The 23,436-nt window shown below is 47.8% G+C and overlaps 1 protein-coding gene and 2 long non-coding RNA genes across 8 annotated transcripts; 2 read left to right on the top strand and 1 right to left on the bottom strand.

The window, feature by feature from the left end:
* Positions 1-4,006: 4,006 nt before the first annotated feature.
* GNAS (GNAS complex locus) lies at positions 4,007-22,820 on the bottom strand. 6 transcript variants are annotated; one of them, XM_042930541.1, is made up of 13 exons: positions 22,647-22,820; positions 18,821-18,893; positions 15,590-15,634; positions 11,227-11,281; positions 11,017-11,136; positions 9,044-9,141; positions 5,850-5,904; positions 5,643-5,716; positions 5,470-5,528; positions 5,243-5,363; positions 4,973-5,103; positions 4,590-4,657; positions 4,007-4,363 (listed from the first exon to the last, which is right to left on the bottom strand). In XM_042930541.1, the coding sequence occupies exons 1-13, from the start codon at positions 22,783-22,785 to the stop codon at positions 4,217-4,219; spliced, it is 1,185 nt and encodes a 394-aa protein (XP_042786475.1). In that variant the 5' UTR covers positions 22,786-22,820; the 3' UTR covers positions 4,007-4,216. The 6 variants fall into 6 exon arrangements, with proteins under 6 accessions (XP_042786475.1, XP_042786474.1, XP_042786477.1 ...); XM_042930540.1 differs by having other exon boundaries at positions 11,227-11,284; XM_042930543.1 differs by lacking the exon at positions 15,590-15,634.
* LOC122215359 lies at positions 4,358-9,718 on the top strand. The gene is made up of 2 exons (XR_006200336.1): positions 4,358-4,680; positions 8,913-9,718. It is a non-coding gene; the product is annotated as an uncharacterized LOC122215359 (long non-coding RNA).
* Positions 12,003-12,843, top strand: LOC122215358. The gene is made up of 2 exons (XR_006200335.1): positions 12,003-12,242; positions 12,545-12,843. It is a non-coding gene; the product is annotated as an uncharacterized LOC122215358 (long non-coding RNA).
* Positions 22,821-23,436: the final 616 nt, after the last annotated feature.

Below are 23,436 nucleotides of genomic sequence, written 5' to 3' on the forward strand. Positions count from 1 at the left end.
TAGGAACCTGGGTAGCAATCCCTCAAATTAAGTGCTTACTGCAGTGGCGTTTTTAGTGTAACTGTTGTTAAAAGCATAATTTGCATAAATTATTCAGAGTGTTTTAGATATCACTTTTCACAATTTTGTACAGTGGGGTACAGATTGGGTACATCTTGTACAGATGATAGGACGCATCCTCAAAGGGTTTCAAAGAGATTAAATGAGATAGTCCACAAAAAGGGCCTAGGACAGCACTTAATCCCATGGTAAAGTAACCCATAAGTGTTAATTATAATGTGGTTTTTTTTTTTTTTTTTTTAGTTTTTTATTTATTTAAATAATCGCTACACCCAATGTGGGCTTGAACTCATGACCCCAAGATCAAGAAATGCGTGCTCCACCGACCGAGCCAGCCAGATGCCCCAATCATAATGCTTTAATAATCAATATTAATATAAAATACCGATGTTAGCTACTCATATATGGATGGCTAGCCCCTTCTCATCTTTTGCATTCCCATAAGAAAAGTCACCTCCCTCGAGAGGCCCTCTCTGGCTATTCTACCTCAAGTGGAATCCCTCCCAAATACTTCCCATTCCCTATTGCCCCAGTCTTGTCGTTAGCTCAGAGATGTTGTCACCATCTGGAATTCTTTTGATTATTTATTTAGTAAATGTATGCCTCCCCTGATAGAATAGAAACCCCACGAGAGCAAAACTCTCCGTGGCTGGCTGAGGTCCCACACGGGATCCCCATACATTTGTTGTATAAAGAGATGACCAGATGTCCAAGAAACTATTAGAAGAGAATGCCATTTGACATAGGAGGGTTTTGCAGTGGTGGTCATTTTGGGGGTGTGATTTTGCCCACATTTAAATAAAAATGAAGATGGATAAAGATTACGCTCGGGGCGCCTGGGTGGCTCAGTCGGTTGAGGGCCCGACTTCGGCTCAAGTCGTGATCTTGCGGTTCGGGAGTTCGAGCCCCACATCGGGCTCTGTGCTGAAGGCTCAGAGCCTGGAGCCTGTTCGGGTTCTGTGTCTCCCTCTCTCTCTCTGCCCCTCCCCCGTTCATGCTCTGTCTCTCTCTGTCTCAAAAATAAATAAAACATTAAAAAACTAATAAAAAAAAGATTATGCTCAATTCTAGACCCTCCTCCTATTAGGCCTTATTGGGGGCTTGGTGGTTTATTACTGTGTTTTTATTTATTCTCTAAAAGGTCTGTGGTTATATATAGTCTATGTACCTTTGGAAAGTGGTATCTAAGACACCGTGAATAACAAAAGTGATACCTAAAACATTGTGATTAACAAACTGTTACCTGTAGAAACAGAGATGTAAAATTCAGCTGAAATTTTAAAAACTAATGGCTACTTGTAATCAAAGATTTAAATGAAATTCTTCATAATTATTTAGCTTTCTGAAGATCTTAGATTTTAGATTTTAAAGTAGCCCTCTACAAGTTATGTTTGGGGCCAGCTCAGAGGGAAAACAGAAATGGGAATGTTTTAAGTAGAAGGAGTAAGTCCTGAGGAATAGAAGGAACCCTCAGACACATTTGAGTGACCGACAGCGGCCCCACAGCAAACCTCTGAACTGGTGGGAGGGCAGGAGTATGTCCAACGCCACTCTCTGAGGGAACAGGACCCCCCTCCCTGCTCCATCACCAACCCATCTGTCCCATGACCACCTGACTGGCTCTGGAATCCAGGAGAGCCCTGCAGGATTTCCCTTTGGGGTCACAAGTCATGGACTCCTGACAGCTGGCATCCTGGAAAGAACAAAGGAGACCTTTCCCTCTTTTTTCTGTATCTTCTAGAAGGACAGTATGGTGTGGTAGTCAAGCAGTGGGGTTTGGCTACCTGAGTTTGAAGCCCATTTTCCCTGTTTACTAGCCATGTTTCTTGTAGCAAGGTGCTTTGGCCTCTCTAGGCTTCTGTTGACTCCTTGGTAAAATGGTGGTGATGGCCAAAACAAGCTCATTGGGCAGTGGTTGGCACATAATAGGTACTGGATAATTGTGACTTTTATGACCCTCCCTCTGGAGGTCATTATACAGTGTCTGCCAGTGTGGACCAGCGAGGGGGGTAGGGTTGTGGGGTATCATGTTCTTGGTGTAACTGCTCTATGGCCTGAGGATTGGTTTGCTAATTTTGATGGATCTGTGGCTAGTGTTACGGTAATCTTACGTGGATTATTCAGAGAAGGTTCTGGGATTTCTACGGAGGGGGCATACAGGCAGCCATTTTGGAAGAGTTGGTCATCTTGGTGGGCTGTGGTCTTGATGGCTGGTACACAGGTTTTAGTTATGTATTTGGAGTACTTTGGAGGATGATGGGATTGGTGGGCTGGTCTTTGGCCGTATTTGCATAATCTGTTACGTAGATTGCTGTTAATTTGGGGGAGTGTGTATTAATTTGGGGGGGCTTTTGAGGGTTGTTTTGCGATTAAATCTGCATAGCATACACACAGTTTTTATGTGGATGGAATATTACATAGGAAGCTTTCGAAGGGTTTATGGAAATAGGTTATTTGCTACTTTCTCTGCCCTCCTTGGGGCTTATATTTTGCTCACTTCTGATGAGCTATGTATGCTAGAGGATTAATTTGGTTCGGATTAACTTTACCTGGAAAATAAGTGGAGTTTTGGTCTGATTTACAGAATCAACTTAATATTTCATTTGACCAGTTTCAGAGGGTGCGGTGGTTGGTGGTGCAGTTCCTCCCGCTGCTCCAGGAAGCAGTGCCGGGGGGGGGGGGGGGGACCACAAGCTTAAGGGATGAGCCCGGGGATGAAGATCAAGGGGGCTCCAGTAGACCCCAAGTTCAAGCCACGGTTCATTATAGCTTTAATGAGTTTCACGTGGGGCCTATGAAGGCTGACCACCCCCACCGCCAACAATGCAACTTTGTCGTGCATTAGGAGACTCCCCATTTTTCCTGATGTTAATTGTGTCTTCTTTTTTAAACTGTATGTTCGCATACTTTGCATTTCTACGACCGTTGATTAGCTTTTAAGAGTATCGTGCTTATTGGGGAAATCAACTCTTTGTTAGAGATCTTCACCCAGTCTCCACCCCATTCATATTTTGTTTCATGTAATCTTCGTATCGTATAGTCCACCCCACCCCCGTGGCTTTTGGATATTAGGTCATGCTTAGGCCTTCTACAAACCAGTATTTTAACTGTAAAAATACCCTTTTTCAAGTACTTGTTTGTATTTAATCATATGATTGAGCCACATAAAATTCCCTGGTGTATGGAACAAGGTAGGGATCCAGCTTAAGTTTCCCCCCAAATGTTTAACCATTTGTTTCAAAACCGTGTCTTTCTATTCGATGGCTCCCGTTCCATCGTGTCCCCAGCTTCGAGGGATAACCGACAGAATCGTAAGATATGTAACGTGCACGACGGGGTGATTGGCTCCGGGCCCACGTCGCACACCGTCTCACGAGTAACCCCACCTTCCCTCGTGCATCGGCAACACTGACTTCCTCCCATTTCCCCCCACATAACTGAGTCCATATCCTCCAGCTAGCCGGGGAGCCCCAGACCTGACACCCATTTGGGGGAGACTCTAGGTCCAGCAGGCACACTGTGAAGACATGTACAAGGGAGGTTGATCGAATGGAGGCGGCGGCCATCGATGGTCAAGGCCGAATTCTTTACACGGGCTAATGGTTTTGTGTGGGGCCCGGGCTTGGGTCCAGGGCAGGGGTGGACTTTATCTGCAAATTGTTTTCAGAAACCCACGTTAGGTTAACGACTTCTGATACGTGGTCAAGACCACGAACGAGGGGGCTTTTGCTCGAAACCGTAAATGACTGGCAGGACTCACATCCTTTTGCTCACATTTAATTTTTATTTTGATTTTTTTTAATGCTGCACAAGACAATATTTATTTCATTTATTTCATTTATTTCTTTTATTTCATTTATTTCTTTTATTTCATTATTTCTGTTTGCTGCTGTTATTTTATTCACTGAAAGAGAGAGGGAACTTTTGTGGCCTTTGTTTTTTTTTCTTTTTCTCTGTAGGCCGCCTTAAGCTTTCTAAATTTGGAATATTTAAGCAAGCTGAAGGGAAGAGGGGATTTCGCAAAATCACTTGGGGGGAAAAGGAAAGGCTGCGTTGTTAATCATGCCCTATGGTGGGTGATCAACTGCGTGTACAATTACGTTTCACTCTTAATTAATTGTGCTTAAGGCTTGACTTAAATTTGGGTGTTCCCTTCTTAGAGCAGCTCGTACTGACGAAGGTGCATGCGCTGAATGATGTCACGGCAGTCGTTGAACACACGGCGGATGTTCTCGGTGTCCACGGCGCAGGTGAAGTGGGGATAGCAGTAGTGACGCCCGTCTCCACTGGCAGTGCTGATTCTCTGTGGCGCAAACACAAGACCACACAGTCAGACCACACCGTCCCCACCGGCGCCCGCGGGGCGCCTACCGCAGACGATCGACCAGCTACCGAGGTTCCGCTAAAGTTCACACCGGTCCTTGGTGAAACCAAAGGGAACTGGAGAGGTCAGTCCCCACACTGAAGTCAGTCAATTCACACCGCTGAGAAAAAGAACGAGAGAGAACCAGAGGAGGGGCTCTACTCACCAGAAATTCGTCGCGGATGAAGTACTTGGCCCGGGTCACGCGTGGGTCCTCTCCGGGCTCGGGAGTAGCTACGAAGAACAGAAAAATCGGGGTAAGGTCATTCAGCGAGCAGAGCCAGAGAGCTGGCATCCCCGGGGCCCCTTCATTTCTCCATAGGCAAATAGGCAGAAAGAAGCTTCTCTTGCTTCCCCGCAAGCTCCCTTAGAGTCTGGGGGCGGGAACGCAGAGAGGCTTCCTTTCTTCTAGAGGTTGTTCATTGAGGGGACTCTTAAACTCCACTGGCATGAAAACCCTCCGGGAACGGACACGTCCGGCACATTCGTGAGCGTACAGGCCCCGTGAACCCGAGAAGGGCCCGGCCCTCGGCGGGAGGTCGTACGTACCGTCCTCGGGAGTAGTGTAGCGAGCAAATTCTGGAAAGTAGTCCTCAATTTTCGATTTTCCAGCGAGGACTTTCTCAGCGAGCAGGTCTTGCTTGTTGAGGAACAGGATCACGGAGATGGTGCGCAGCCATCTGGCAGAGAGGGTGCAGGTTTAAGGTCCGGGAAAAGGACGCGCTAAGGGGTTGACGCGCTTGCACGGGGCCTGGAGATCGGGGACAGGACCCCGGGGTGAGAGAACTGGGAGAAGCCGGGGGGCGGGGCACCACACACCTGTTGTTCCAGATGCTCTTGAAGAGGTTCAGAGCCTCCTGCAGGCGGTTGGTCTGATTGTCCTCCCGAATGACCATGTTGTAGCTGCTGCTGGCCACCACGAAGATAATGGCAGTCACATCTGCGGCCCAAGAAAGCAGAAGCAGTGTGGGTTAGAGGCGAGAATGACCTTTACCGGTCAAGAGAGCGGAGCGTCCCCGGAGCAGAGCTCCTCGCGGCCTGCGTACCGTTGAAGCACTGGATCCATTTGCGGCGCTCGTCACGCTGGCCACCCACGTCGAACATGCTGCAGGAGACAGAGGACACCCGGTCACCCCACAGGGCTGACACCGTCCCGCCACTCTGCTGCTGGCGGGACAGAAGCAAACGCGTCCGTTCTGAGAAGGGATCGTTCACTTACTGGAAGTTGACTTTGTCCACCTGGAACTTGGTCTCAAAGATTCCAGAAGTCAGGACGCGGCAGCGAAGCAGATCCTAAAAACAAAACCCGGGTCAGTGGATCTCACCAAATCCAACTGGAATATTAACAACCGCCCACCGGGCGCAGAGATCCTGACGAGCTTGGAAAGGGGGCTCCAAGTCCTCTGATTCTGAGAGCTCTGCATACCTGGTCACTGGGCACGTAGTCGGCCTGCTTGATGACATCGATCTTGTCCAGGAAGCTGGGAGGAAAAGACAGACACACCGGGGTGTTCCAAGAGCTCATGCCGCATTTGTCCGCAAGTCCCGCCTCGCTGTACAGTTAGTTGAGCTCAGTGGAAACGACGGTGTGGTAGTTAGGCGCAGGAAGTCAGTGGGGGCCTTGTCGTTCACGCTTAGGCCTCGATGCCTATGAGGGGTTAGCGCAGGCAGCGTTTAAGGTCAACCTGTCTGGCTGGTAGATCTAGGAACCGGGAAAATGGACTCTCGCTGGGGGGCCCCGGCCTACAGGGAGAGCACGGGACGAGAGCAGGGCTGGCTCTGGTCTCAGTTCCGCGCCCGGCAGCCGGCAGAGGGCCCGAAATCAGGCCTATCTGAGCTTGTGCCGTTGAGAAGGACTAAAAATTTAAAATTTTCAAGTTATCTGGCCTTGACTAAAATGACAAGGAATTCAAAAACTGTACGCTGCCCCGCTTCATTCCACTTTTTTTGGGTAAAGAGTAAAATGGCACACTTAAAAGCAGCAAGGATTTTCCCCTCCAGGGACTCATGAAAATGAGATTGTTTGAATTACTCAGAACGGGTATCCCTTCCTCCTACTTTTTAAGAATCTCGCTTATTAAAAGAGAACAAAGGAGGCGGACACAAAGGGCCCCTTTCTGCCCTAACCACACCGAACAGGAAATAAGCACACAGTGCCCTTCCGTTCTGTTGGGTCCATGAAATACAACACTCCAGATAGGGGACTTTGCGTTTTTCAGAAACCTCACAGCCATCCAGGTTATGGATCTTCCCATGGCAAGGGTCCTGCACAGAAGAGGGGCCCAGAGCCCCAGAGCCCATCATGCACGCTAAGGAGGCTCTCTGTGAGGAGCAGGCAGTGGCCATAACTTTCTTCCCAAAGCAAGGATGGTCCTGCCCGAGTTGCTTCACTGGGCACCATTAGGAAAACTAACTTTGGAAAGATTGGGGTCATTTAATTAATATGGAAAATTAAGTTTAAAACCAGGGGGTTATTTTTTGGGGGGGGGGGAGAGGGAAGGGGGCTTGGAATTTGTTTTAAAAGTGGGCTAATCAGAAAAGAAACTCCCCGAGAGAGAAAAGTCTACTTAACAAAATTCTGTGAGTTTTCTTCCCCCCTTCCTTTTTACCACTTTAGAGTTAGTCTGGCTTAGAGGATATACTAACTTGCCCAATCAGTCCTACATTAGAGCACCAGTCCAGAAATAGCTCCCCAGCCGCCCTGGCCTCCAGCACGTTGCCATGGCAACAGAACCACAGTTCTATAAATAGATCATCAGCACCAAATCTTGTGAGAGAGACATCTGGAGCGGGGCCAGCCAAACCCCAGCTCAACAAATAAAAATAGGCAGCTTAAGAAATAGTCAAGGTACCCGTGTGGCAACCTGAACATAAAGGCAGTTCAACCAGAAACATGCTGGTCAGTGTGCACAGAGGGCTGTTCCAATCATCCCGCCTGGGAAGACATTTTAAAAGTTTTAAGCCATGTTCACTCCACAACCCCCCCCCCCCCCCCACCGGTTTCCTTAAAACTTTCCATAAACGGTGCAAATGTTGCCATTTTCTGATAAACTTGCAGGAGCAGTTTAACGCTGCTTTAAAAGAAAACTTTTAAATGGTGTGAAATAAAAACAAAACAAAACAAAACAAAATGCTGGCTAAATTACTGTTAATGAAACTGTCACGCCCTCCCCCTTCCAGAGCACTGAAAGCTGGGAGGGTTAAACCCTCCTAATCTTGTACCTGTACTTCTGACTTGGATCCAAAATACAAAACGCAAACAATTCCAGGATTTCCATTTGTTTTGAGTTACTATAATTAGCACTTCCAGCTTTCAGTTCAAACTTTTGAGAAAATCAGGGACTTTGTTGAAGAAGTGGTAGGGGGTTGGGGTCACAGGGACTGGCCAAGATGGACTGTTTTTCTGTCCTTGAGAAAATACACAGATTTGCCTGCATACCCAGCCATGAAATAGCCCTCTATGTGACAAGTGGAAATAATCCACTGTGCACTTCCTATGGGAAGGCGGGACCAGGGAAAGATAAATTGATAGGTTTCACAGACCCTACCAAGTGCCTCTGTGATTTGTAGATAACAGGATTCTAGGGAACTTGCTGTTTGTTTGCTGCTACCTCTTCCTGCCTCCTATTTATTCAACTGGTATTCACAATAAATTCCTCAGTAACGCAATTTCAGCTTCTGGTGAGCCAGCCTGGAACCCTGATCCTGAGTACTTCGGATTTTCTACCTAATAGCAAAGCCATTTCTGAGTTTCAGCTACCTATAGAAGAAAGGTTGAAACCCCACAAATGTCTTTTGCCTCCCCCACCCCCCACCTGCCCGGTCACAAGACACTCCAGCTTCCGAATATTTTAACTGCGACCCCTTAGCATGTTTGTGCAACAGCAGCCAACAGGCAATGTTAAGAATTTTTTTACGGCTCTGACCATCATGCATTTGCTATCTAACATGTACAGGATGAGGGAGGTGGTAAGCTATTTAAAAGGCAACTCTCCAGGTATGTGTTGTCATGTCCACTGGAAGGGGGGACAGAGAAGGACCCCCCCCCCCCATAGGGGGAAGCATCCTTGAATCGAAGCCCGGTGTGGATGGGTAAGGGTAGGACATGGAATTCAACACAAAACCTAACTCGACTAACTGTAGTCACTTACCTGATGGCAGAAATAGCAAGGCAACCGCTAGCTACCGAGGAGGGGGGAGGTATGTTTTTGTCCTCACCATTTCCCTTGGTTTTTAAATTATAGCAATAAAATACAACATTTTTACATTATTCAAAGTACGAGAGCTGCCCGCTCTTTCTAAAAGCTTGGAGGTCAATCCAATTAATTACCTCAAGCTAATTAATTCCGAGCGTCACCTTTTTGCAAGTAATTATCATTTTGCTCTAAAAGGCACTAATTGTTTATATAAAATAATGTCGCTGCACTAAAAAAGTGTAATTAAGGGCTTTATAGAACAAATGACTCCAACTAGAACTTTCTAAGTGCAGGTGAGAATGACTGGCTGGCCTCTGTGAACGCAACTCTTCCGCAAAGAACTTGACAAGCGGGAGTAGAGGCTTCTAGCACTTTCTCGAGGCGTGCCCGTCCCGTGTGCGGAGGCAGGAGAGAGGTTACTCACTACTGGGCGCAGTCAATCAGCTGGTACTCATTGGAGCGCTCATAGCAGGCACGCACTCCTTCGTCCTCCCACAGAGCCTTGGCGTGCTCGTAGAATTCCTGAGACACACGAGAGAGAGCACCGATGAGCTTGTGCCCAGGCCGTCACCGCGCTGCCCCCCTAACCCCCACACCACGGTCCACTGTGTGACCAGTACGGGGTGGGATTCCCAGTTGAGAGCCAAGTTAACGACTTCATGCTCAAAAGGCTTTTCACTCAATTTGCGAAACGTAATTAAAAGCCAGAGTAATTAATTCCTGCTGTCTCTTCTTGTGAATTACGGGTCTTGGGTAGTTTTCCTAGGTGTATTTTTTTGGGGGGGGCGGGGGGGGGGGGCGGGACATAGTCACCTACCGAATAATTTTGCTTCTTTACACAATTGCTTATATGGGAAAGATATACATTAATCTGCATTAGGAGAATATGCCAAGAAATGATTCAGTGTTGTGAAAACAAGATATTTCATTTGTAAGATGTGCTTGGGATGAAGTTCCCTTCCAGGAAAATTTGAATTTTACCAAAAAAGTAATATGGTTGGGAACCACTGGCAAACGTGGCCCTGTCAGTGGCCTGTCCTTTGGGAAGGGTCCTAATGGGAACAAAGGAGCAAATAAACTGTGTCGTTTTAAATTGCAATCGGTTATGATTCACGTGTCATTTGAACACATTTTTAATTCTATGGGGGCAGTCTTCCCTTACAAGGCAAGAGAGGGTTTTTCTTCAGTGTGAATTCAGCCAAGAGAAAGATTAAAGGTAGGTAGGGGACACAAAGTTCAGATGTCGGCACGACTGATAAAAGGTTACTGTTCTGGTGCATTTTCAATAGGCTGCCATTTTCCCCTCTATTAGAAACATGCATTATGTATATTGTTCTTACTGCTGGAGTTTTCTTCAAACACGCTATTTAAAAAAAAAAATTCACCTAGCCATACTTATGAATACTGCTTCCCTGCTAGCGTAAGTTTGCAGCCAAGCCCATTTAAAATACACAAACACAAATTCCCAGGAAAGCCTGACAAAAGGCAACAATAACTCATTGTTCTAACTGTAGACAAGTCTTTTCCTTCTGGGCCTTATAAACTGGTGCATCTTCCCATCTTGTTTCCCGTCCCCCTCTTATAAACTAATCTTCCCCTACAGTAGAGGGGTCAAAACGTATGTTTGGGTATGGCTCCTTCTGTGTTCCCTAAAAATAGTTCTTTATGGAACAGAGAACCTTTGTAAACAGGGTCCTGCACATCAACCAGGATGGGCAGAAGAAACTCTCCCAAGTTATAATTTAGGTGAAAGTCCTTTCTTTTTTCAAAGGAAAAAAAAAAAAAGAAAGAAAAAAGGTTTCATCTGCCCCAAGGCAAGCACTGATTTTAGAGAAAAATAAAAAGAAAAAAAAAACTTTAATAAAGGTCAAATAGTAAACTGTTTAAAAGGAGAATGTCTTCCATTTATAAAACCCAGGGCTCGCACTTCACTTCTGCGTTCCTTGGTATCTTTGGATACTTTCATTTAACTGGACAATTAGCATTTGTGTGCCATATTTAACATACGGTTTTGTTTGTCACAAGACGTGTACGAGGGAATAATTAAGGCTGCCACAGCTCACGACGTTTTCCTTTATAAAAACCTACCATCTAACGTCGTGAGAATAAAGTGTGATGCTTACTTGTGGCGGGGTGGGGGGGAGATTTACAAGGCGTGACAGAATTCCACTCACCCATCTTGAGCAAAGCCCTAATGATGATTAGGATTTTGAGCCCTAATGGAATTCACTTTTTTATAAGAATCAGCATCACAGAAATGTGTTCGGCCCGAACTGTGGCTCTGACACAGGTGTGCCTATATGCGATACACCGGTGACCGGTCACCAGAGCTCATCACCCTGTGCCGCCCACTGTACAGGGGAGGGGGCAAAGGAATGATTCAAGAGCTTAGCTTACGGGAGGGAAATCAAAGTCGGGCACGTTCATCACGCTCAGAATGTAGTCCACTCTGAACTGGTTCTCAGGGTTGGCCAGCTCCACAGGGGGGACCAGGTTGCTCATGGCGGCCACGATGGTCTGCAAATGATTTAGCAAAGCAGTCAGGGGGACAGCACTATCTGAAAGGGGAGCTAAGAGAAGAACGAGACAAAGGACCCAAACACATACTTCGATGGCCTCTTTCAGGTTGTTTTTGATGTCCTGCACTTTGGTTGCCTTCTCACTACAGTGGGATTGAAAAGAAAAAGAAATCATATTGCATCACATTGGCGAACAGCGTCTCTTTAGTCAAGATATTCCAACTAAAAGCATAGTATTCTGTTCTTGAAAGACCTGCGGATTCAGATCTGTACAGATTGGAGGTTCCTGAATAAAGGTGGTTTCAAATTATAACCTCCCAAATGTGTCCCGAGGACACGCCCGATTGGGGGAGATTAGCAAATTGGCATCGAGATAAGAATCAAGGCTACTGTACCAGAAGTCAGACCTGGTTCATGGACTATTTCAGGTGTGGTTCCAGTTTTTTTTTTTTTTTTGAAGCCCCCATTGCACACCGACACTTCCTAAAAGGCTCCTCCTGGCCCTTATCAACATCCCTGTGTGTGCGTGCGTGCGTGCGTGCGTGTGTGTGTGTGTGTGTGTGTTTGTGTTGGGGGGGAAGAGGGTGATGTCAGTCACATACTAGGGAGGAGAAAAAGTTTCATGGTTCTTCTTGGGGCTTACTTGGTCACTGGCTTAGTATACAGAGAACCAGTGAACGCAGATGGTGAGATTACAGATTCTGAGGCTTTGAGGCCATTTTTATTAAGTCATCATGTCAGTCAGCTAGCAACGACATTCCTACGTGATAATATACATTGGTCCCTCAATGTAAATGGGGATAAAATGAGATTCTGCCCCCAGAAGTCTGTATGGTCTGGGACTCGTGTGCTGGGGTGGGGGGTTGGAGGTTAGAGGTTGAGTGGCCTTTTAATTATGACCCGAATGTAAGTCATATAGGACATGGTGATCTTTATTCAGGGTCACTGGGACCATAAGTAAAGGTCACACCCTTTGGCTTCTGGGGTCCCCTGGAGGAATGTTTACACCCAGTGACATCAACTCAAGTGCTGTAGGGGTCTTCCGGCAACTGTCCTCCATTGGAGACACGACCAAAGAACATTCTAGAGTTTGTGTCTTCAGGGGTAAGAAGGACCTCTTGCTTGGGGTATAAATCTTAATACACCCATTGCCTCAACCTTGTGGCGTTGGGTGGGGGGCATGGAGCCAATATCCAGGACATACCTACGGTGTACTGAGCCCCAGGACGAGACAGCACGGTCACGGGGAGGTTAAGGTGCTCCCCCCTCCCAGAGGAAACTGAGGCTGAAAAGTGCGCCAGAGGCAGGAGAGGGGACGGGGCTCACTTTTCCTTGCTGTGTATAATTTTTAGAGAAAATGTCAAAATTCCTCATTTTTGACGCTTTCAGTTGGTTGATTTCACCAGGAGTCCCGGCACGGGGGTAGAAATTAACCCCGTGGCCCCTCAGGAGCAGCACGCGACAGTGTGTTAGTGTAGGGAAGACGCGGAGGGGGAGTGACAGCATCCGCAGCCTGGCAGCATGGTTAGGAGTGCGGAGTGGAGAAGAGAGCTCTCGAAGGGGGAGGGGGGCGGCCACGTGCTCGCCTGCCAACAGCTCTGCCCCCACCTCCGAAGATCCCGCTCGTGACTTTTTTCAAGGAGCGGTCATAGCTAGCATTGAGTATTTCATTCTTACCAAAATAAAGATCTGCCTATCAATCTGAGGGGTGGGTCCACACTTCCTGACTTCATTTCCCCCGTTTCCCAGGCAGGGTCAGCCCGCTTTCTGTTACCCTGGCTTTGGAGCAACTGCTTTTAACGTCAGACTAAAAAGCTGGTTTACAGGTGTTCTTATCAGTGGGGGAGGCTGGGGGTAAAAGACCGTACCAGGAAGGAACCCCCTCACGGCCACTTACAAGTGCTGGGAGTCAGGAGAATTTGAGGAACAGGCAGGACAGCAAGAGGGGTCCTGCAAACCAGGAGCGTGGCATCCACGCCCCGATGGCAAGGGTGCCCCTGGCCCCCAGACTCCTGCTTACTGCCGCCACCCTCCATGGAAAGGGACGGGAGCCCCGAGCCCTGTGGGACCTTTCTGCTCGTGTGTGTGCACCACTGAAGCTCATTTCTGAAATCGGGAACCACGTCCAGACTTGGTGCTAGAGTCCGAGTCAGTTACGTAGACGTCAGAAATGTTGAAAGGATGCGCGTTTGCCCCGAATGTTCGCACACAGGCCCAGGTTTACCTAGAACCCCACGGGACAAATCCCATTCATTAAAAACAGGCTCCATTTCCATGGTAACGAGAGCCATGACGTCACCCTAGCTTTCAAGGTCCCACAGTAGTTGAAATTAGAGACGTCCGGGTATTAACTACCCAAATGCACGTGGAGCAAGAGGCGAGTCCTTCCAGAAAGGAGGTTCTTTCATTCGGTTTGATATTTTGGTCTAAGTAGTAGTATGGTAATTGGAAAACTTCCAGTCTTAAATACGGATATTTTGAGAACGTGTTCAGTATTCATCTACGTATGTGAATAGGTGTGGGAGTAGATCAAGTATAAAACAGCTAAAACAGAAATCTGAAATCTAATTCGGGTGTGTAATACTAAAACATAAAATTCTTCCATTGAAGCAATTACTATGTAGATGGAGACATTATACCGGGGCTGGCAGGTCTATCATCATTTTTACTATCGCTTAATGAATTTAACGTTGATTGTGAAATTCAGAGCAAATTCCTCAGATGTCTCTAAACTACTTAACAAAGCCAAGTTATGTATCAACCGCCACACTTTTGATCTGATGGACTAAAACACTGGGTGGGGCTGGAAATGCTTTGGGGACGTGGCCCCCTCCCTCCCCCAGTGTGTCCGCGAAGCCTATCGCCTGGGGTTTTATTTTAAAAGTCCCTTCCCTCCCCCCCTTCAGCTAACCAAGTGGTGGGGGAAGGCTACGCTGTATTAAGTTTCTTTCGGTCCTACACCTTTCTCTTTGTGCCTTTGTGGGAAAGGACAGACAAAAGAAGAAAGACAGAAGACAGACGCAGGATACAGGGATTGCTGAAACATGCAGAGAATTTTTATTTATCACGTATGTTAATACTTATATTTACTTGCAGAACAGAGTCACAGAAGTGCAGGCAGGTGTTAGTAGGGTTCGGGGGTCTAGCACAGCATCTAGTACAGAGTCGGGGGGTCAATATGGGCTTGTCATAGTTCTCAGATGCCAACTTTTGGTACAGTAAACGGTCAGTTAGTCACTTTTATGTAGATGCCTTTTTTTGATTGCTGTTACACTACATTTTTGCCAATTAAGGATTTCATTCCATTTTTTTTTTTTTGTGGTTTTGTGGGTTTTTGTGCTTTTTTTTTTTGGTTTTTTTGTTTTGTTTTGTTTTCAGTTATCTTTAGAGGTTAGGTGGTAGGGCCCCATCCCCCTCCCCCCCACAACAGAATAGTATTCTTATTAGAGGTTTCTAAGACCAGGCAATTCCAGCATGCAAAGTGGGATAGCATAGCCGGGAAGAGGAGAAACTGTAGCCACCATCTAGGGATAATACATTCTAAAAGAAACAGATGAACAGACATGTGTAAGTCACTTTGTCCACCCCGGTATCCTTTGCCCCGCCCCACCCCCGGCCACAGAAGCTATTTCTTTGAGATGCCCTAGGCTGGGTCAGTCGGCTCTGCGTGCTCTCATGAGAAATAGCTGAGCTGCGATGGCTACCTGGCATGCGTGTGCATGTCGGCGTGTGATGGGCAGCGGGGATGTAGGAAGTGAAGAAAAACAAAACTGATAATGAATGGGGAAAAAAAAAATAAAAAGCGGATGCCATCGTGAATTACCTATCCACTGGCTAACGCAAAGTGCCTCTGGTTAACCTACATTTGAGAAGTTTTAAAAGATCAGAGGCTTTTCGAGACCATTCTTAACAATGACCTCCTCAAGGTGCCGAGGTGTTTTTTTTTCCCCCCTCCCCAAATTATAGACGGTGCAGCACCATGTATCTTAATCGAGGAAAAAGATTTTTTTTTTCCTCTCCGAAAAGTCTGAAATTTTAACATCAGACCAAGCAGCGGGTGGATGGAATTTAGTCTAGTTTTAAAAACGAGTAGCCAATTCAAACGGAGAGCTGGGGGGTGGGGTGGGTGGAGAAACAGAAACCATATGGAAAAACGTCAATACTCGAAACCTTAAACTGATCGTCTAAAGCTGAAATCTGTTAACTTTCCCCCACCTGGATTTAATTACATTTAAAGGATGGCCAGAAAAAAAAAAAAAATTATGTTTTGCACTGCACTTGCTCCGAAATGTGAAGAGATTACGTGTCATGTGCAAACATGTATACCAAGATGGCTGATGGCCCCCGAGATGAGTTTTGTTTTCTCCCCGGGGCTCTGCCCTCAGTTTCCCAGGATGATCTTCATGTTTGTTTGTTTGTTACAAAGTTGTTGTGGTTTTGAATGTGCCTACCCATCGCTGTTGCTCCTGGCAGCCTGCGGGTCCTCTTCGCCGCCCCTTTTAAAGAGAGATTGAAAGCTCACCTAATCTGCAAGGCACCGCAATTTCCCAAAAACCCCACACAGCCTCTCTACATTCCTAAACAAACGGTCACCATCCTCCCGTTAATTCTTAGCCGCCTTTCTGGCTAAGTTGCAATGTCCACTGAGACTGCAGGCCGTGGAGGAAAGAACACCACACCTCTGCCGCAGGATTAGCCGAGCCCTCTGGAGACTCTCCGGTAGGGTATACAGAAGGGACGGATAATTATTTTCTTGTGCTTTCACTAAATGTACATGCATTAGGGAGATAAAGCAGTGATTTATCTCACAATTCTTTGGAGAACAGAGCCGCGCATAAGGCTCCTGGATTCTCCCAGATCTCAATCTTTTACCATGTTGTATCTGAACACACAAAGGCAGAGGTACGGGTGATTTTTGCCCATGATTTCCTGGTGCAGTATTAATTTCCTCCCTTCTTGAGGTCAGGGAAACTACCTATGAAATGTTTTTATTTATATAGACTCGTTCCTGATAACTGTCATCAATTAAAACTATGTCTGAACTGTGAGACAGCAAAAAAAAAAAAAAAAAAAAAAAAAAAAGAAAAAAAAATTAAAAGAACAAAACTCACTACACCTCCAAAAAACAAACAAAACAAAACAAAACAAAACCCAATCTTCATAAATGGTAGGAATTTCTCCTTGAAGGTAGGAAGGGCAGGACGGCTAAGCGTTCTACAGAGTTTTTTAATTGATTAGCTTATTAGCTCAACCAGTGTTAATGGCACTCCTTCCCCCCACCCCCCCCCCCACCCCTGCCCTGGCACTAAATGTAAGGAAGAGTTAGCTTTGAGTTAGGAAAATCCGCACTTGACCTCTGTATTTCTGAAGGTCAGATTAATAGTACACCTTACTCTCAAAATGTAACCAGCACGGCAGTCTGCGGATAGTTAAGGCAAATTTCATAGCTTAGCCCAGCCCTAACAAAGCGCACATTTACGGGAGCGAGGAGGAGAAGGCCCCTGCACCACGCAGAACACCCTTTAGTGGATGGATGTCACCATTTCATAGGGAATTCCTAGTGAAGAAGGAAACCACTTTTGTTGCAATACCGCAGTGAGGAAAAAGAAAAAAGGAGGCTCAGTTGAAGGAGATAAAAATAAGGTTTCTAGACTCACACGAAGAATTCCCCTGTATGTCACTTCCACGGGCTAAATTTAACGTCCTCAGAGATTACCTATGGCTTCCTCTACAAGGCAGGCAAACTGGGAATGTCGCTTCCTCTTTTTAAAAAGAAAATAGAAAAGAGAAGTTCTGGTTTAAATGCCTCATGTGCATTACAGACTGGCTCGCTAAGGGAGGAGAATCCTTGCTCTAAAAATTAAAAAACCGTAGGGCAGTCTGTAGAGTAATAAAACCTTAAGTAAATTATTGCAAGGATGTCCTATCTTCTACTGGACTCGAGCTAAGGTAAACAGTGGCTGCTGCATCCTTTTAAAAATGCTAGCCATGTCCAGTTTTAATCAAAATATTTATCTAGAGGGTACATGGTCAAATCATTTTTGCTTAACTAGCCTCATGAAGAAGCACTCCCCGGCAAGATGCAAGGGAAATAATTATGCAAGATTTTTCTTTAAATTACAAATTCACATAGCTAAAAAGTCGGTTTCTGGCTTTTTGTTTATCAACCGATGGCAATCTCTGGTAAGAGGGCTTTATTGAAGGGTGTGTCAGGAATTAAGAACTGCAAGCGAGCTATTCAATTAACCGCCTGTATATCCATATTGATAACGAGCCATTCATACAACTGGTAAAACAGCCCATCCTTCTGAATTCGAGGTTCAAGGATAAAGAGCATCCTAAACTAAACCGTCCATTTGCATGTGTGACATCATCCTTAGCCCCGAATACGTGACCTAAGAAATTCTAGAATGTTCCATAAAGAGCTGCCTTCAGGCGCAGTCCTCAGTCCTCGTACCTCTGAAAGGTGATAAAATTGATCTTTGTTTGCCTGGTGCTTGGTGCATAGTAGGTGTCAGTAACTGCCTCTTTATTGGTTTGTTTTGGGGGCTTTTGGCGCATAACTGAATTAAACTATGCGACCTTGACTCAATGTCCGCCCCCCCCCCCCCCCCCCCCATGAAACCAAACTGAGACAAGTTTTCAACTGAATCCAGGTTTAAGAAAGGGAATGGGATAGCTAACCAGCTAGTAATTGTAAACTAGTGTCTTCAGGTGTTTGTAAGGTTAACCGCTGTCATCCCGTGAGAACAGAGGCTGGCAGATTTAGGTCCTTCTGTTTCACATGGGAAGGGCCCATCTGGGGTCCGGGCAGAAAAAGCAAATTCTGAGTGTATTGAGCGCTCCCCTCTGTTTGCATGTTTTTCATGGCAAGCGTGACCCCCCATTTCTTACATCCCTAGTACACGCACTCTCTTTTCATCTTTATTCTCACTGTGGTATTGTCACATTGTCCTGTACCAAGATGCCTCGAAGGACTTTTCAAAGGCAAAAATGCCCCTTGACCCAGCCGGAAGTACCTAACTCCCAGTCTCCATCTTCTTTCTCTAGGCAAGACTACTGATTTTTAGAAAGGGAAACAATGATTTGCCCATAATGTTAATTTCCGGGGGGGGGGGGGGGGCGGGGCAGGGGGAGGACGGTGAGGGAATGAGGAATTATTAACAAGGGCTGTCTCCTTCAACTGTTTTCATGTGAGAATATTACTGAAACAATGTTCTCCCTAATAGTTTAATACATCCCACAATGGCGCATTGCGCTGAAATCTGCTGGGGGGGGGGGGGCGCTTCTCTGCAGTGGTCAGGTTGCCTGAAAAGGGGGGTGGTCACAGCAGGTGTCAACTATGTCAGAGACCCACTGCACCAAAATTTGGGCAGGTCTGCAACAGACCTGTCATGGGGCCAGCCAGGTGCTCTCTCCCTGGGGGGGGGGGGGGGGGGGGGGGATAGTTTTACAACAACACTGGTGCTTTATTATTACTTTTATTATTTATTGCTGCACCAAAGAGTCTAAGGGGGGGGGGGGCGAATCTCCAAAGAGCTCTTCCCTGGATTTTCTCCTATGTAGGCTGAAAAAATTAAGTGAAAATTGGCTGCCCAGCCCCCAAAATCTACCTAAACTTCCTAAAGGTTAGTATAAGACGTGTTAATCTTATTGTGCCCCAGCACAGAGTTGACACTTACTCTCCATTAAACCCATTAACATGCAGAATCCTCATTTGCTTCACAATGGTGCTTTTACCAGATTCTCCAGCACCTAGAAAATGAAAGTAAGTCTCAGGTTATGAGGGAGGCATTTTACACACTTTGGGCAGGGAAGAGGGCTGCCGTGTTTTCCACAGAAGCAGCACGCAAAACAACAACAACACGACAACAACAGGAAACACAAAAACACCAAACAAACAAAATAACAGACTTGCAATCTTCCTTGACATTTCGACGCAGAGAAAATGAAGTAACATGTCCAACTCTGTGTCTACCTGCAGTGTTTTCACCATCACAGTAACAAGAATTAAAGGGCTTGCTGTTTTCAGGGTTTTGTTTTGTTTTGGTTGTTTTCAAATTTGTGGGGTGGGAAAGCAAGGGGGGGGGCAAAGACAGGATGACGCAATTTTGTCATTTGAGGGGGTGGGGGGGAGAAACTTGGAAGTCAAAACTGAAACTGAATAGCATTCACTGGTGAAACATACACATACATGTAGATAGCCACAGAATTCCCGGTTTGTCAGAGGTTTCACGGTTAAAACACCCAGGATTCACAAACAATGCCCAGACACCGCTGTCTTCAGCTCACGGACTGACGCAGCATTTCCCTCCCGCAAATTTTCACGATTCAGCTTCTTTAATGGACAGCTTTTCTCCCCTCGGGCTACTCAAAAATCAACCCCAACCCGCAATCTTCCATTTATCCTCCTTTTCCGCAAAGGGTATCTTCCTAAAGATAAATTCTCTTTGGATACAACCACCATGTTGCGGGGGGTGGGGGTGGGGGGGTGGAAAATGGAAGACCATCCAGTTTATGTCATCTTCTCGAAAAATACGTTTTGGTATCAAATATAGTGCTTGAAAACGACCACATTCGCATGCAGCAACAACTATGAAAAGTACTGTTAAAAGGACAGGACTTTAATCATGAGGGAGCCACTAGATTTTCAGATTCCTCGAGCCCTTCTCAACAAAACAGTAAAAAGGAGCACATGCCTCCATTTTAAATCACCTTTCATTTGTAAACATATATTTTATGGAAAAAGCACAGTTCCACCCAGCAAGGAGGAGGATTGCTATTTTTTTCATTCTTTTTTTTTTTTTTTTGCAAATGTATACTCTCTTGAACAAGTACTGTGTATGTGAAAAATTTTTTGCCCTCCTCCCACACAAATCTTTTTTTTACCCCCCCCCCTTTTTCAGTTTTAATTTTATTAATTGTTTTTGTTTTACTGCCCAGAGGGCAAAGCATTCCTCCTTCTCTTGCTTTTTCACAAGGCTGTAATCAATATCTGTAAAAGTTAAAATTAGTTTCCACAGAAACATTGATTTCAAAGCAAACACTCTATCTTAATGAGCCCAAGTCTAATAAATTAAAATATTAAAGGCACTATTAAGAGATTCCGTGCAGAGAATACAAGGCATTAATCAGAACCTCCAAATTCTTCTGTCAGAAGTGTTAAAATGTGCACCACCTCTCTCTTACAGGCACAGATTTGTGCCTCAGTTTCCACATTTATGTCATTAAGATGCATTTTGGGCATCATGAGGTTTCCTCTTGGGGGGGGGGGCTTATTACTTTGGTTGCAGACCCCCCCTGCCAGAGGCTATCAATCAATCATGGTAATATGTAGCCATATAGACTAGGACACCTGGGGAAAATTAGCCCACAGGGATGTAAAAGGTGTATTCAGAGTAACAGTCTCAAATTAAGTGGAGACTTTGTGTTCACAGAGCAAAGGTGTTAGAAATTGAAGGCACTGTTAAGTGTCACACTTGTTTCTAATTAGTATTCAGGTAACAAGATGGCATTCCCAGGAAAAGATTCTAGACTTTTCCAAGCTGATACTTTGAAATCAAGTTATATGCATATTAATATTCACATAGCATAATTCTACCTTCAGAAGCTGTAGGCAAGACTTCAACATATGTATCATTTAATTATTGAAATTACAAATGCACAGAACACCAGACTCGTTTCCACTTAATAATTTTCTGCTTTATATAAATCTGGACCCAGGAGAACAAAGAGGTGACCCATCCAGAAACAGCAAACCAAACACCACCACAAAGGAAAAAATCGGCCTTTTACGTCTTTATTCTTTATAGTCAAACTGTTTTTGAAGTGTGACCATGAACTAGGGTTTAACCTCGCAAATTCACAAATTAACTCAGATAGCCAAATTACTAAGGAAGTGGAAAACTTCCATGCTAATTAATGTTTGTGTCATTCTTGTGGTCATTTCAACAATTTCTTTTGTGCTTATGTTTTACTTTGCCTCCCCCCCCCATCAGCACCTTTAAGAAAAGAGGAGAGGCCATGTCCTTATAGTTAACAACCCCCACCTCCCCGCCTTTTTTTTTTTTTTTTTTTGGCCAAAGAGGAAAAACCGCAATCAAGAGAAAACCCAAAACCAAACAACCAAATGTCACTTGACAAACAACTAATTAACGTCTGTCCATCTCCTTCCACCTGGAAAAAAAGTCTTCTCCTTAAAGCGCTCTCAATGCCCCCTCCCACCTTGAGAAGGACAAAAAACCAAAACAAACACAAAAAAACAAACAAAAAAAACCCCACGCCATTTCCAGACCAAGAAGCCATTTACAGACAAATGTCATTTTCCAGTTCTGATTTATGAATGTCTTTTTTTTTCCTTTTTCACAAAGCACTCTCAATGTGGCCAACCAACAGGAAAATGTGTGTGTGCGCGTGTGTTAATGGTGTGTGTGTGTGTGTGTGTGTGTGTGTGTGTGTGTGTGTGTGTGTGGTGGGGGGGGGCGGGAGGGGGCTGTGCTACAATTAATTCTCTTTGCTTTTCAAAAAGCCTGCATGTCTGGAAGGGGAAAAAAAGGTCATACTGTAAAAATGACGTGTCATTTGGTTTCACTGGGCACTTAGCGTACTAACTCCATTTTTTTTTTTTTTTTTTTTTTTTTTTTTGGTCTCATTTTATTTGATTCTCCTTCTCTTCCTTCCACGGCCGGCCCCGGCCCGGGACACGTCTGCTCCGCGCACACAGTGTGTCCTGCCCGAAACGCACCGAGTCGCGCCCAGCGGCCGCCGCGCTCCCTCCTCCCCCCCCCCCCCCCCCACTCCGGCGCCACGACTCGCCCGCGCCCCCTCCCCCTCACTGCACCACCTTTACCACTCCGATCCCTTCCGAGGGGCTGATGTCACCCGCCCCCCCCCCCCACTCTCCTCGGCCACTTCCCTCGCCACAGCCTCCCCTCGGCGAGGTCCCCTCCGCCACCGCGGCGGCCCCCCCCCCACGTCACCCCCTCCTCTCTGGCCCCTCTTTTCTTCTCCGTCTCCCAACAAATCACACACCCCACGGAGGCGGGTCCCCCTCCCTCTGCCCGCCACCCCATTTCCTGTCCCCGAAACCCTCTTTTTGTCGCAGTCTCCCGAGCCCTGTGGGGCTCCCCCTCCCCCTCCCCAACATGCACCCAAACCCCCGGCGTCGTGTAGGCCTCGCGGAAAACAGAGAGAGGAAAAAGAGCAAGGGGGAGGGCGAGAGAGAGAGAAACAGAGACGGAGAACGGGCGGGCCAGGGGAGGGGGCCCCGCGCCCGCGCCGCCGCGGCCCCCCGCCCCATTTTGAGCCCCCCCCCGCCCCCGCCCGGCCGAATCTGCGCCCCGGGGTCCCCCTTCCGGCCTCGCCCCCCAGAGACAGAGCCCGCGAGCGGGCGGCGGGCTCGGGAGCGCGCGCCCGGGGCGGGGGGCGGGCTCGGCGCGCGCGGCCTGCGGGGCGCCCCGAGGGGCCCCCGGGCCGGGCCGGGGCCGGCGCCCCCCGCCCCGCCCTTACCCAGCAGCAGCAGGCGGTGCGTGGCCCGGTAGACCTGCTTGTCCTTCTGCAGCTGTTTCTCGATCTTTTTGTTGGCCTCGCGCTGCGCCTTCTCCTCGTTGCGCTGGTCCTCGGTCTTACTGTTTCCGAGGCAGCCCATGGCGGCGGCGGCGGGGCGCGGGGCGCGGCCGGGCTGCGGCGGCGGCGGCGGCGGCGGCGGGGCCGGGCGCGGGCGGCCTCACGCGGGGCCGGGAGGGCCGGGGCAGCGCCGGGCGGGCGGGCCGGGCGCGGGCTCGGCTCCTCGGGGAGGAGCGCGCGGGGCGGACTACGGGGCGCGGGCCGCGGAGCGCGCGGGGAGGGTGGTGGCGGTCGGACCGAGGGGAGCGCGTCGCTCCCCGCCCCTCGAGCCGAGGCCGAGGGGGCTGATGGCCGCCGCCGGGCCGAGGCGGACCAGAGCAGGAGCTGCGGGAGCTGCTGCCGCCGCTGCCGCCGCCGCCGCTCTTATTGCCTCGGCCCGGGCCCGCCGCCGCCCCGACCCAAAGCTTTGCAGCGGGCGGGGGGAGGCGGGGGGAGGAGGAGGAGGCGGCGGCGGCGAGGGGGGTGGAAGGAGGAGGAGGAGGAGGAGGAGGAGGGATGAGGAGCAGCCGCGGCAGCGGCCGCGGCGGCGGGGAGGGCGGGAGCTGGCGGAGGGAGGCGTCCCCCCCCCCCCCTACTCCCCGGGTGCCCGGGAAGGGGGGTCCCTCCGCCCGCGCCCGGCCCGGGACGGGCCGGGGAGCCGCCCCCCCGCCCCCCTCCCTGGCTCGGGCCCCCG

The sequence above is a fragment of the Panthera leo genome, chromosome A3 (genome assembly GCF_018350215.1).
Source record: "Panthera leo isolate Ple1 chromosome A3, P.leo_Ple1_pat1.1, whole genome shotgun sequence".
Lineage (NCBI taxonomy): Eukaryota > Metazoa > Chordata > Mammalia > Carnivora > Felidae > Panthera > Panthera leo.